Source organism: Entelurus aequoreus, linkage group LG01, assembly GCF_033978785.1.
Source record: "Entelurus aequoreus isolate RoL-2023_Sb linkage group LG01, RoL_Eaeq_v1.1, whole genome shotgun sequence".
NCBI lineage: Eukaryota > Metazoa > Chordata > Actinopteri > Syngnathiformes > Syngnathidae > Entelurus > Entelurus aequoreus.
The window spans coordinates 26172396-26188218 of NC_084731.1; the positions used below are offsets into that span (position 1 = coordinate 26172396).

Sequence of the window (15823 nt, forward strand, 5' to 3'; positions counted from 1 at the left end):
CACTGACTGAAGGCAAGCATGCCTCAACGTTTGTTTTAGTCCATTTTGAGCCAGAAACGACTGTGCATTTTGACATGGTCTCTAATTAGGGCCCAAGATATATTAACTAGTGAGCACATGAGGTATGGTGAAGTATGGTATTAGGCTCCCGTGGGCAACATAATCTTCTGCAGCACACAGCTGGCCATTGTTTTAGGAAGACACATACCGGTAAATGGTTCTGAGAAAGGTTGAGTCACCGGGGTAGAGTAGGACCTAGTGGGGTGATTGAACGATTGGTTTTTAAAGCTACTAAATTGTCACCACAACGACCCTTCTCACTCTGTATTGAACTTTTCAAAGTTCAGGGCTGGGAGAATTTAATGCAATTTCTGCCGAAACCATTGACAACCAGCACAAAGTTACTTTTCTTGTTTGTCCTTTTGTCCAAACTCCTGATATGTTTTGTGTGACATCTTAGCATTCTATCATGCGTTGGTGGGTCGAGAAGAAAGTTGTATTTTGGAGATCAGGAACGGTTTCCGCTCCGTGACAGTACGCTCTTGCTGCATATATAGCTACTATTTAATAGTAACATTCAAAAACAAGTTATCTTGCACAAAATGTATTCCTTTTACTCTGCTTTTATGTTACTTGAATGGTACAATTAATAATACCTTTAAAGGCCTACTGAAACCCACTACTACCGACCACGCAGTCTGATAGTTTATATATCAATGATGAAATCTTAACATTGCAACACATGCCAATACGGCCGGGTTAACTTATAAAGTGCAATTTTAAATTTCCCGTGCAACTTCCGGTTGAAAATGTCTATGTATGATGACGTATGCGCGTGACGTCAATCGTTGAAACGGAAGTATTCGGACCCCATTGAATCCAATACAAAAAGCTCTGTTTTCATCTCAAAATTCCACAGTATTCTGGACATCTGTGTTGGTGAATCTTTTGCAATTTGTTTAATGAACAATGAAGACTGCAAAGAAGAAAGTTGTAGGTGGGATCGATGTATTAGCGGCGGACTACAGCAACACAACCAGGAGGACTTTGAGATGGATAGCAGACGCGCTAGCCGGCGACCTCACCTTGACTTCCTCCGTCTCCGGGCCGCCGACCGCATCTATGATCGGGTGAAGTCCTTCGTCGCTCCGTTGATCGCTGGAACGCAGGTGAGCACGGGTGTTGATGAGCAGATGAGGGCTGGCGTAGGTGGATAGCTAATGTTTTTAGCATAGCTCTGTGAGGTCCCGTTGCTAAGTTAGCTTCAATGTCGTCGTTAGCAACAGCATTGTTAAGCTTCGCCAGCCTGGAAAGCATTAACCGTGTATTTACATGTCCATGGTTTAATAGTATTGTTGATTTTCTGTCTATCCTTCCAGTCAGGGGTTTATTTCTTTTGTTTCTATCTGCATTTAAGCCCAATGCTATCACGTTAGCTCCGTAGCTAAAGAGCTTCGCCGATGTATTGTCGTGGAGATAAAGGTCACTGTGAATGTCCATTTCCCGTTCTCGACACTCATTTTCAAGAGGATATAGTATCCGAGGTGGTTTAAAATACAAATCCGTGATCCACAATAGAAAAAGGACAAAGTGTGGAATCCAATGAACCCTTCTACCCAAGTTACGGTCAGAGCGAAAAAAGATACGTCCTGCACTGCACTCTAGTCCTTCACTCTCATGTTCCTCATCCACAAATCTTTCATCCTCGCTCAAATTAATGGGGTAATCGTCGCTTTCTCGGTCCGAATCGCTCTCGCTGCATTGTAAACAATGGGGAAATGTGAGGAGCCTTTCAACCTGTGACATCACGCTACTTCCGGTACAGGCAAGGCTTTTTTTTATCAGCGACCAAAAGTTGCGAACTTTATCGTCGATGTTCTCTACTAAATCCTTTCAGCAAAAATATGGCAATATCGCGAAATGATCAAGTATGACACACAGAATAGATCTGCTATCCCCGTTTAAATAAAAACATTTCATTTCAGTAGGCCTTTAAAGGCCTACTGAAAGCCACTACTACCGACCACGCAGTCTGATAGTTTATATATCAATGATGAAATCTTAACATTGCAACACATGCCAATACGGCCGGGTTAACTTATAAAGTGACATTTAAAACTTCCCGGGAAATATCCGGCTGAAACATCGCGGTATGATGACGTATGCGCGTGACGAAGTCCGAGTAACGGAAGTTATAGTACTCCGTAGAATCCTATACAAAAAGCTCTGTTTTCATTTCATAATTCCACAGTATTCTGGACATCTTTTGCAATTTTTTTAATGAACAATGAAGGCTGCAAAGAAGACAGTTGTAGGTGGGATCAGTGTATTAGCAGCGGACTACAGCAACACAACCAGGAGGACTTTGTTGGAGCGCTAGCCGCGCTAGCCGCGCTAGCCGCCGACCTCACCTTGACTTCCTACGTCTCCGGGCCGCCAAACGCATCGGGTGAAGTCCTTCGTCCTTCTGCCGATCGCTGGAACGCAGGTGAGCACGGGTGTTGATGAGCAAATGAGGGCTGGCTGGCGTAGGTGGAGAGCTAATGTTTTTAGCATAGCTCTGTGCAGTCCGGTTGCTAAGTTAGCTTCAATGGCGTCGTTAGCACAGCATTGTTAACCTTCGCCAGCCTGGAAAGCATTAACCGTGTATTTACATGTCCACGGTTTAATAGTATTGTTGATTTTCTATCTATCCTTCCAGTCAGGGGTTTATTTATTTTGTTTCTACATGCAGTTAAAACAAGATGCTATCACGTTAGCTCGTAGCTAAAGCATTTCGCCGATGTATTGTCGTGGAGATAAAAGGCACTGAATGTCCATTTCGCGTTCTCGACTCTCATTTTCAAGAGGATATAGTATCCGAGGTAGTTTAAAATACAAATCTGTGATCTACAATAGAAAAAGGAGAGTGTGGAATCCAATGAGCCAGCTTGTACCTAAGTTACGGTCAGAGCGAAAAAAGATACGTCCATCGCTGCCTCTCAAGTCATTCACTGTAACGTTCCTCATCTACGAATCTTTCATCCTCGCTCAAATTAATGGGGTAATCATCACTTTCTCGGTCCGAATCTCTCTCGCTCCATTGTAAACAACGGGGAATTGTGAGGAATCCTAGCTCCTGTGACGTCACGCTACTTCCGGTACAGGCAAGGCTTTTTTTATCAGCGAGCAAAAGTTGCAAACTTTATCGTCGATTTTCTCTACTAAATCCTTTCAGCAAAAATATGGCAATATCGCGGAATGGATCTGCTATTCCCGTTTCAATTTAAAAAAATCATTTCAGTAGGCCTTTAAGTAGCTAGGTACATTGGGACAGTCACATTCATTGCCAATGTTGATTTGAGTGGAAGGCATTTGGGAATGTTTGCTGCAGACTATCTGAATGAGTCCTTAAACACCAAAAAATATGTACCAAAAGCAAACAAATCATAGCATTTTTAATCTGTATCTTGAAGTTACATTTACCGTATTTCCTTGAATTGGCGCAGGGAATATAGTATTCGCACGTCTAGAATTACTGCCGGGTCAAACTCGTTTCTCAAAATAATTAACGCATGCTTGGCCTTATCGCCGGTTTATTATTGAAGCTGGATCAAATTCGTTTCGCAAAATATTAATTTTATTATCGCATGTCTATAATTTTCGCCGGGTCAAACTCGTTTCGCAAAATATTTAGCATATGGCTAGAACTTCCACCGGGTCAAATTCGTTACGTCACGAGTGACGCATCTGTCCTCATTTTCAAAAGGGAGGAAGCTGCTTTCAGTAGTTTACAATCGCACAAAGGAAAAAAGATAAAGAGCTTTTCAGTAGGATTTAAGGTCCAAGCTATTGAATACCGGTACAGTATGCTAAAGAGAACAGTAAGCAGCTATGTTTTATTAATATACCGTAGCTGCGTGTGTGAAATACTGTATAAGTCATTAAATGACTCCCGCCTCCTGGTGGTAGAGGGCGCTGCCGCGCTAGTGATCCTTCTTGCGACTTCCGGTACTGCAGAAGAAGTGAACACACGCAGCAAGAGATTTTTTTTTTTTCCTCTGCCTGAACTTTTAACATGGAGGATTACATACCGGTATCTAAAATAAAACAGTTTTCTAAACTGGACTTTCAATGGAAGCAGGAGGTAATAATTAAAGGAATATCTCCATCGAAACAGAGACTTTTAAAACTGAAGAAAGAAAATAAGGAAGACTTCTATAAACAAGTTATCGATGCTTTTGGTCAGAAGGAGCTGCAAATGGACTCCATTTATAAGTACAGGTAAGACCATAATAACGTTTTTTTTTAATTAAATGTGCTTTTCATGATGGTATGCTTACATCACACTCAAAGCGCACGCCTAAATTTTATGGATTCCTTTTGGTAAACGCCGGAGTGAGAAGAGGTTTTAAAATAATTACCGCATGCACGGCCATCCCGCCGGTTTCCGGTAAACGCAGGTGTGACAGGAGGTTTTAAATTAATTAACGCCCCTGCGGCTATTCAAGGAAATACGGTACGTAAACAGACACGGTTCTGTTTCTTTTTGAAGACATGTTCAATCAATTAATTAGTCACCCTGCAAATCCCAAATGACAGGAAGACCACAGGAGACACCTCCAAGAGCAGCAAGAAGATCTCGTAAGAGTCACTGTGGCAAAGCCTGTGAAAATATAGCAGGGTTTGCTTTGTTTGTATGTAGCTGGAATGCAGCGTCTTAGTTTGTTATTAATCACAGGCAACACTCTCACATGCTTCTCGTGCAACCACACAGAGGCTCAACCTTAACAGGCGTTACGGTCTTTGATGGCCTGGAGCCTAGATTTGTTTTAGGAAAATGAAATGAGCATTGGATCAGAGCAGCCCGGGGTGGTGGTGAGCGCGCATAAGGACACTAAGATGGTTCCAAGGGCCGTTTGCCAGACGAAACAAAAGTGGCATGCGTGGAATTTGAGGGAGGAGATGGTGGTTTAGACGAGGCCACAACGTAAAGCATATGATGGGATTCTTAAATGACTTACTGTTTGGGGCCGCTATGCATCTAATAACCTTGCATAGAGGGGGTAATGTTGCACACTGCAACGTACAACAGGCCATTCTCGCCATTTGGTAGCAATTTACTAAAAGAGTTGAATTTGGTTCAAAGACAGTAGAACAGAAAACATTGAACATATGGAACGGTCAGATAAGCAAAGGAAAATGGAAACAGTTTGAAGAGATAGATCCAACTGGTCTAAAAGTCTAAACGCTCTGAGTTCTTATTTCAGCAACATTTGGGAGCTATTAAGATACATTCTACATTCATGATCCCATTTCCCCTGGTAATTTGATCTACCAATGATAAACCACAATTTCCCCTCCACTTACTGTTGAGGCTACTGTCTTTTCTAGGCTTACCTCTGTGGTTCTTGGTGTTCATTGCTGCATCCATCTGCCTGTGATCTGACATCCAGTGCTGGGTCTGGCTCTGGGTTTGATGCCACCTCAATGGTCTCATGACTATCTTGGTCGGGCAGAGATGTGCACTGTCCTTGGCTCCCTACGCTGCCGACACTCCCTGTGGTCCCATGGTGATGCCGGTCTACACCCACAACCGCCCGCTTGCCCTCGCTGCAACGCTTCATGGCCTGAAGCTGGGAAAGGGGAACTATATCAGCTCCTTGCGGCTGATGCCAGACTGTGCGGCGCCCGGTGGAGTTGTAGTAATAGAAGCGGCCACTTTGAGGGTCAAACAGCTCCCACCACTGGTTACCATCTGACTGGCGGACAGGAGCGCCCAGAGGAGGATCCCAGCCGCATTCACCAGTGGTCAAGTTCACAAACATACGCTGACGGGAGCGTGGCTCCAGGATCTCCACCCAATCAGAGCTGGATGAAAACAAACAGGATGGAAAATATAAGGTGTTATTCATGACTGAAAACTTACAACAGCCATTATGCATGAGCAGTAAATCAACAAAGTACACCTCGTTTACATTCAAACAGTTTTGCAACAGAAAACTTGCAAACAATGGATGAGAGAATCTTTGACTGTTCTGAACTTCTGTTTTGCCGTAATGCATGTGCATGCATGCCTTAAATTTTTTTTTAAAATAATCTACACCTATTCTACGCATTTATCAGAATTGTCAACTATAAATAAATGAGTTAAAGGCCTACTGAAACCCACTACTACCGACCACGCAGTCTGATAGTTTTCATATCAATGATGAAATCTTAACATTGCAACACATGCCAATACGGCCGGGTTAGATTAGTAAAGTGCAATTTTAAATTTCCCGCAAAATATCCTGCTGAAAACGTCTCGGTATGATGACGTTTGCGCGAGACGTCACGGATTGTAGCGGACATTTTGGGACACCATTGTGGCCAGCTATTAAGTCGTCTGTTTTCATCGCAAAATTCCACAGTATTCTGGACATCTGTGTTGGTGAATCTTTTGCAATTTGTTTAATGAACCATGGAGACAGCAAAGAAGAAAGCTGTAGGTGGGAAGCGGTGTATTAGCGGCCGGCTGCAGCAACACAAACACGTAGCCGGTGTTTCATTCTTTACATTCCTGAAAGGTGACAGTCAAGCTTTACCATTGGCCTGTGGAGAACTGGGACAACAGAGACTCTTACCAGGAGGACTTTGAGTTGAATACGCGGTACCGTGAGTACGCAGCTGCGGCTTCAAAACATTTGATCGCTTGCCTGTACGTGCGTGCCGCTATGTGCATGTCACGTACGTAACTTTGGGGACTTTGGGGAAATATATGTGCTGTATGACCTTTGCGGAGGTGAACGGTACTTTGGGCTGTGGGATTGAGTGTATTGTGCGAGTGTTTGAGTTGTATTGGTGGGTTATATGGACGGGTGGGGGGAGGTGTTTGTTATGCGGGATTAATTTGTGGCATATTAAATATAAGCCTGGTTGTGTTGTGGCTAATAGAGTATATATATATGTCTTGTGTTTATTTACTGTTTTAGTCATTCCCAGCTGAATATCAGGTCCCACCTGCCTCTCACAGCATCTTCCCTATCTGAATCGCTTCCAATGCCCTCTAGTCCTTCACTTTCTTCATCCACAAATTTTTCATCCTCGCTCAAATTAATGGGGAAATTGTCGCTTTCTCGGTCCGAATCGCTCTCGCTGCTGGTGGCCATGATTGTAAACAATGTGCAGATGTGAGGAGCTCCACCACCTGTGACGTCACGCTACTTCCGGTACTGGCAAGGCTTTTTTATCAGCAACCAAAAGTTGCGAACTTTATCGTTGATGTTCTCTACTAAATCCTTTCAGCAAAAATATGTCAATATCGCGAAATGATCAAGTATGACACATAGAATGGACCTGCTATCCCCGTTTAAATAAGAAAATCTCATTTCAGTAGGCCTTTAACAGTTACTAATTTTACTCTTAGGCTTGCATGTGGACAGAGATGTTTCTGGAAACATGATCTATGCCTATCTCTTTGGACAACACTGAGCAGATTGTGTGTTTCCTGAATAAGGCGACAGGTGGACCCTCCCTGGGAGCCAACAGGCATGGAGTCAGCAGGGCACAAAGAGGAACCACCAACAGACAACAAAAAAACCACTGTGCTTAGTGACAATCGCAAAGTGACAACAGAAAGCTCAGCAGAATACACGCACACAAACAACAAAATGAGAGAGTGGTGAGGCCCAAAAATGAAATATACTAAAAATACACAAGGGGAAAAGCCAATTTCTAGAAAAGAAAAAAGGGCACAGATAAGCTAGACACAGTCACTGTACGATAATTAGAGCATGAACTGCATTTCAGAGAAACTATAGGGCAGTAATCGTGTTTCAACTCAATGGTCCCAATGTAATCGATGTATGCAGTAAACACTAACAATTCCTTGAACAGGACGATTAAAGAGGACGTGAAGCATGGCATGGCCAACGCTACCGTTAGTGTCCATCGAGTAGCCACATTTGTTCCCATGCTCCTGCCAAGTCCACGCTGCACGCACAGCAACCACAGAAAAGGAGCATGGTTCCACTCATTGCTACACAGTGTGAAAAGGACAGCTGTTTTATATTTGCAAAAGCCAGCTTGACTTAATTTCCTCTACCTGTTAATCAAGTAAATCAATCAAGTAAGCAATCAACTAAAACACTACACTTTATTTATTTCATTTATATTTCATCTAGCCAACAAAAAACATTGCTGTAAGAGTGTTCGTCATACTGTCCAGCCATGTGTCCCAGCGCTTTATGCTGGGCGGCCATCTGGTGCAATCCCTCACACCAAGCATGCAGCCCTGACCTTATGGGGCTCGATGTGCACCGTGTTTTTACGCCGCCTTTCAACCAGAGCAGTAGGGAGAGGAAATTTGGTAAAATTACTAAAGTGTCTACACATTTGCTGATGTAGCTGTGAGAGGATTCATTTCATCAACATAGTGTTGAGTTGAGTTTATTTCGAACATGCATGCATACAACATGATACATCACAATTAGAGATGTCCGATAATGGCTTTTTTGCCGATATCCGATATTGTCCAACTCTTAATTACCGATTCCGATATCAACTGATACCGATATATACAGTCGTGGAATTAACACATTATTATGCCTAATTTTTTGTGATGCCCCGCTGGATGCATTAAACAATGTAACAAGGTTTTCCAAAATAAATCAACTCAAGTTATGGAAAAAAATGCCAACATGGCACTGCCATATTTATTATTGAAGTCACAAAGTGCATTATTTTTTTTTAACATGCCTCAAAACAGCAGCTTGGAATTTGGGACATGCTCTCCCTGAGAGAGCATGAGGAGGGCGGGGTTGAGTTGGGGAGGGGGGGGGGGTAGCGGGGGGTGTATATTGTAGCGTCCCGGAAGAGTTAGTGCTGCAAGGGGTTCTGGGTATTTGTTCTGTTGTGTTTATGTTGTGTTACGGTGCGGATGTTCTCCCGAAATGTGTTTGTCATTGTTGTTTGGTGTGGGTTCACAGTGTGGCGCATATTTGTAACAGTGTTTAAGTTGTTTATACAGACACCCTCAGTGTGACCTGTATGGCTGTTGACCAAGTATGCATTGCATTCACTTGTGTGTGTGAAAAGCCGTAGATATTATGTGACTGGGCCGGCACGCAAAGGTAGTGCCTTTAAGGCACGCCTCCAATATTGTTGTCTGGGAGAAATTCGGGAGAATGGTTGCCCCGGGAGATTTTCGGGTGGGGCACTGAAATTCGGGAGTCTCCCGGGAAAATCGGGAGGGTTGGCGAGTATGACTGGGAGACGCAACTGCTCTGTACTTCTCCCTACGTCCGTGTACCACTCTGTACAGCGGCGTTTTAAAAAGTCATACATTTTACTTCCTGAAACCGATACCGATAATTTCCGATATTACATTTTAAAGCATTTATCGGCCGATAATATCAGCAGTCCGATATTATCGGACATCTCTAATCACAATTTCCAGTTTCTCTATTCAACATGTTCGAAAAGGAGTAGGAAGAAGCAGAGCTTATTTATTCCTACCCCTTTTCTTTTACTACATAGTTGCTAAAACCTTTGTTCACTTCCTGTTCTCAATGTATTTATTCACAATATACTCCATAAGTAATTACAATAAAAATAAATAAATACATAAATAATACTTGGTGAAGTAAGTTATATTTCATATGGTGAGATGAGTAAGATTATCTTGAAAATGAATGGATGGATGAGATAAATTCAGAATGTTTCATTTCACTCATGTTTAGCAGTTTTATGTATTTAAACGACCACAATAATAAAAAAACGCAAATCAAATCTTTATTGCAATTTTTTTTGCAAAAAATTAAAAAAATTAAATCGCAATTAGCTTTTTTTCTCAAAATTGTGCAGCCTTAACCCCTACGGTTATCCTTCGAACCAATCGACCACATGGTTACAATATTAAACTTCAAATTTGGCCCCATTAAGTCACATTGACTTGAAATTACTCACACACATCAATAGGCTTTACAAAACACTCACTTTAACATTAGGGGGTTTAACCAAATCATGAAGTTTGTTACACACCTTTAAAGGGACTGGAAAGCACATCTGTAAATTTCTTCATTTATTCACACTTGCATGTGTATGGAGTAGGGCTGGGCGATATGGCCTTTTATTAATATCTCGATATTTTTAAGCCATGTCACGATACACGATATATATCTCGATATTTTGCCTTAGCCTTGAATTAACACCTGATGCATATAATCACACCAGTATGATGATTCTATGTGTCTACATTAAAACATTCTTGTTCATACTGCATTAATATATGCTCATTTTGAACTTCCATGCAGAGAGGGAAACCACAATTAAGTCAATTTACCAAAACTGTATTTATTAAACAGTTATTAAGCAGTGGCACAAACATTCATGTCATTTCAAAACAGAAAGTGCAAGATTGTCAGAGACATTTTAAAACAAAATATTAGTACACTTTTGTGCATGATGTCACTAAGATGACATATCAAAACACTAAATTAAAGCGCACTTTTTGTACAGAACGCCACTACAATAGGTTAAAACAAATAAAGTGCACTTTTGTGCATGATGTCACACAAGATATTTCAAAAACTGTACAATAAATATTAGCTGCATAATATGAAATCAAATGGTTTATGTTCTTCGCTATGTGGTAGGTTCCTGCGGACGTTATCTCCTTCTGTTGTTGACTATTTTTTTCATATAGTGTTGATCTGGAAATGGTTGCTTCGGCATTTTGTTGGTGTGGCACCGAACGGAGATGTTGACATGCAGAGTTTCAAGCACTCTTCATTCTCTAGCGCAGGGGTGGGCAATTAATTTTCACCGGGGGCCGCATGAGCAACCCGAGCACTGCTGGAGGGCCACACGACAATATTTCAATTAAATTTTGCTCAATATTATTTTTGATATACCGTAAGATAAATAATAATGATGATGATAATAATAATAATTTAATTTAACCTAACTTAACTTTATACAAAAGCAGATTGCTTTTGATGGTCACTTTATCCTGCATTATCCAACATTTTTCCCCATCAGATTTGGACAACCATCTGTTGTTAAAAATAGTTTTTAATCATATTTATTTTATATTGTTTTTTATATTGGTTTTATATGTAATTGTTTTTTCTTTTTATTCAGTCATTGGTGGAGCTAAGGATAATATTTGAATATTGTTTTTAATATTGTTGTGCAGCACTTTGGAAACATTTTGTTGTTTAAATGTGCTATATAAATAAAGTGGATTGGATTGTCACACCTGCCAGCTTGTCCCAACACGCATTTACCTCTGAGAGCAAGTCATTACCTGTGGTTGTCTCTTCAATTGACTGCATCAGAGCTCTCATCCAAAGTTAGCGAAAAACAGTCCATGTCTCCGGGCATTATCAGCGCAACAAAGTCCAATAAGCACTCCTTAATAAACTCTCCGTCAGAAAACGCCTTACTTTTTCTGGCGCTTTTGTGAGAAATGACGAAACTTGTCCTGACGGCTGCATCTCTGGGGGTGTGAAATATGGCACAAAGTCCTTGTTGGGTTTGCAGTTTTACCATCAACGCATCAGCCTCCCTTGCGTGCGCTTCATCAGACACATTCCGGTATTTTCCCTCGTGTTTCTTCGTGTAGTGGCGATTAAAATGATATTTAAACACAGCAACCTGTGTACCACACATTAAGCACACGGCTTTACCATTAATTTATGTAAAGAAATATTTGGCAGTCCATGTCTTGTTGAAAACACGCCATTCCTCATCAACTTTTCTTTTTTTAGCGTCTCATCACTTGTCTCTATGCACCTTCACTCACAGGTTCCCCCCGGACATACGGCATAAATAACACATTTCAAAATAAAAGCAGCACAGTTGTATTGCGCGCACGACATAGATGTTTTTTAAACTTTATTTTGTCATTTGTAATTGCGCCGTTCAATTCACTCACAATCGCACACGCGCATACGTCCACACGGAAGTTGTACAAATAACGCGTTTCAAAACAAAAGCAGCACCGTTGTATTGCACACTCGACATAGATACTTTTTGAAATTTATTTTGTAATTTATGATTGGCCTCACGCGGGCCGGACAGGGATGCGCAAAGGGCCGGATGCGGCCCGCGGGCCGTACAATGCCCAGGTCTGCTCTAGCGGGTGACTTTTCAAATGATGCTACAAATTAGCAGCAGGTGCTACTTTTTGCAGCAACGCTTTTACTGCATACTTGTTCGACATCTTCCCGCTTGAAGCCAAACCACCGCCAGACGATGGACCCCGTGCTGTTTTTCTTAGGAATTAATTCTTCCTTCATCTGTTACCAGATTCGCACCTTCTCTCTCCCGTATTACCACTCGCACCACTCCGCTAGCATCACAGCTAATGTTACCCATGCTGCTACCTCTCTGCTCCGCGAGGGCGTATGATGCGACAGTATGTGACGTATGTAAGAAGGTGCGCTTGTTTTAAGTCTCTGTGAGAAGGAGACAAGAAAGAGTGAAAAAAGCCTGTAGTGTAATGCCCGCAGCTAAAAGCAACTGCGTGAGAACGTATATTCGAATATCACGATATAGTCATTTTCTATATCGCACAGAGACAAACCCGCGATATATCGAGTATATCGATACATCGCCCAGCCCTAGTATGGAGCACCGTTTTTTAGCATTTAGACAGGAATGCCGCCTCCAATGAATCTTGGGGTCCAAAAAAGGTTGCAAATATGTTCTGAAACTTGATGTGCAACACTTAGACAGGAAACCTTGCAAATAATGGAGCTCTGGAACAAGAGGACAGAGCGTCGACACCGCCCACACACACAGTAGGGAGCCTTCATCCTTTACTACTTCCGCCCTGCGAAAGAAGCATTCAAATGCCTAGAATATGATCCCTCTTAATGCAGTATTCCCGTGTGTGCTGATGTCCGTGTTTATATCCAAATCCAAATAAGCCAAAGAAAGTTGAGGCCTCATACTGTGCCCTTTGTTGTCTCCTAAAATGTCACACTGAGGAAACGGCACAAGATTCCACATGCTAAATGGCGTCCAAAACACCCCAACAGGAAGTCAGTCTTCGAGGGTCAACTGTTGAGGGCATGGCTGACTGTTTCCTTTGCACATGGTGTCGTGGTTGCATAAGGACCGTTCCCTCTGGATAAATAAGCACCAGTTAGAGCCGAGCGTGAACCTGTTGGGCTTTGTTGACATGACTAGATAAGCCGGAAGACAGTCCGGAGTTCAGGTCCTGAAATTCCTGAACATCTCTTTAGGGAGTACTCAACATAAGAGAACTCCATTACATGGATTATATAAAACTAGCGGACTGGGGCGCTACAGGATTTGCCTGTCAACACATAATAAGTAAATATGCAATCAAAATGTAATTGCCCAGAATAGACAGTCTAATATAAAAAAAAGACTCAGCAGAGCAGCACTTATTGTTATTCATTCTTGATGAGGTTTTTGTAATACCCTGCAAATTAGTCATTTTTTGCTGACTGAAAGGAGAGTAAGGCATACAAGTAGAGAGAGTGGAACTCCAGCGTACCGTGGCAGCTCGCCTTATCCTGCAAATGTTCATAAATGGTTTGGAATGCAGTCTGCACCAGTTCAGCGAATCTCCAGCAGAAATGCTTTCTATTGATCTAAAATAACTCCTTGCACATGCAGCTATTCGACTGGCAGTCTAGCTCCAGTGCAATAATAAATTAAACGTTTTTAATCGCTATTGTTTGTGTGTTAAATAATATATTTAAAGGCATTCTTATTTTCGTGAGAGCAATTCCCCAACCTCCGAAGGAAAAGGGAAGGCAATTTGACTCACCATTACACAATCAAACGATTGAATTATAATTATTATAAAATTATTGATTCCTCATTTTCCTAAGGCGAGAGGAGATGGAGCCTGTGTTCAGCTCAGCGTTGCTGTTGTACACAGGTCCTCTGTCTTTATGGGTCAAGGAGAAGCTTGTGCTTACTACGGTCACTCATTATTTCACGGCAACCAAAAATACACCGTGAAAAATTGCTCTGCAAAGCCTGTCCTGCAGGCATAAACAGATAAACACAGCCATAAAAGTCACAATATTTACACACGCTCCCATTTTTAACCCTCTAGCTACACTAAGTATGATGAGCAAGAGTTCTCTAGTGAAGGAGAAATATACACGGTCGTGGTCAAAAGTGTACATATACTACCGTTCAAAAGTTTGGGGTCACCCAAACACTTTTGTGGAATAGCCTTCATTTCTAAGAACAAGAATAGACTGTCAAGTTTCAGATGAAAGTTCTCTTTTTCTGGCCATTTTGAGCGTTTAATTGACCCCACAAATGTGATGCTCCAGAAACTCAATCTGCTCAAAGGAAGGTCAGTTTTGTAGCTTCTGTAACGAGCTAAACTGTTTTCAGATGTGTGAACATGATTGTACAAGGGTTTTCTAATCATCAATTAGCCTCCTGAGCCAATGAGGAAACACATTGTACCATTAGAACACTGGAGTGATAGTTGCTGGAAATGGGCCTCTATACACCTATGTAGATATTGCACCAAAAACCAGACATTTGCAGCTAGAATAGTCATTTACCACATTAGCAATGTATAGAGTGTATTTCTTTAAAGTTAAGACTAGTTTAAAGTTATCTTCATTGAAAAGTACAGTGCTTTTCCTTAAAAAATAAGGACATTTCAATGTGACCCCAAACTTTTGAACAGTAGTGTACACTTGTAAAGAACAATGTCATGGCTGTCTTGAGTTTCCAATCATTTCTACAACTCTTATTTTTTTTGTGATAGAATGATTGACGCACATACTTGTTGGTCACAAAAAAACATTCATGAAGTGTGGTTCTTTTATGAATTTTTTTGGGTCTACTAAAAATGTGACCAAATCTGCTGGGTCAAAAGTATACATAAAGCTAACCACATATAGGCAACTGAGTATAGGTGGCCTAGTGGATAGAGTGTCCGCCCTGAGATCGGTAGGTTGTGAGGCTGAGTCATACCAAAGACTATAAAAATGGGACCCATTACCTCCCTGCTTGGCACTCAGCATTAAGGGTTGGAATTGGGGGTTAAATCACCAAAAATGATTCCCGGGCGCGACACCGCTGCTGCCCACTGCTCCCCTCACCTCCCAGGGGGTGAACAAGGGGATGGGTCAAATGCAGAGGACACATTTCACCACACCTAGTGTGTGTGTGACAATCATTGGTACTTTAACTTTAAATTGAAGCAATGTTAATATTTGGTTTCATGTCCCTTGGCAAGTTTCACTGCAATAAGGCGCTTTTAGTAGCCATCCACAAAATGACAAAATTGGTGCAGTTCACCTAAATTTGTTGGTTTTCTGACATGGACTTGTTTCTTCAGCATTGTCCACACGTTTAAGTCAGGACTTTGGGAAGGCCATTCTAAAACCTTTATTTTAGCCTGATTTAGCCATTCCTTTACCACTTTTGATGTGTGTTTTGGGGTCATTGTCCTCCGGGCTGATGATTTTTCCTGAAGAATTTGGAGGTAATCCTCTTTTTTTCATTGTCCCATTTATTCTCTGTAAAGCACCAGTTCCACCTATTCTCCTCCAAACATATTGCTGGGTATTGTGGCCAAACAGCTCAATTTTTGTTTCATCTGACATCACATGGACAAAGATAAGACCTCTTGGAGGAAAGTTCTGTGGTCAGATGAAACAAAAATTTTGCCGTTTGGCCACAATACCCAGCAATATGTTTAGAGGAGAAATGGTGAGGCCTTTTTGCTACTTTTCAGTAGACCCATAATAAATTCATAAAAGAACCAAACTTCATGAATGTTTTTTGTGATCAACAAGTATGTGCTCTGTTAAGTCTTGGACTATGAGGTATAATAATAACTGGACAG

At 41.6% G+C, this 15823-nt stretch overlaps 1 protein-coding gene across 2 annotated transcripts in view; it reads right to left on the bottom strand.

Moving 5' to 3' along the window:
- arhgap46a (Rho GTPase activating protein 46a) overlaps window positions 1-15823 on the bottom strand; it is a 99156-nt gene that overhangs the window by 39638 nt on the left and 43695 nt on the right. For both annotated transcript variants that reach the window (XM_062046570.1, XM_062046562.1), the window contains exon 2: window positions 5380-5850. In XM_062046570.1, coding sequence (XP_061902554.1) covers window positions 5380-5850 — 471 coding nt within the window. The remainder of the gene's footprint in view (window positions 1-5379; window positions 5851-15823) is intronic.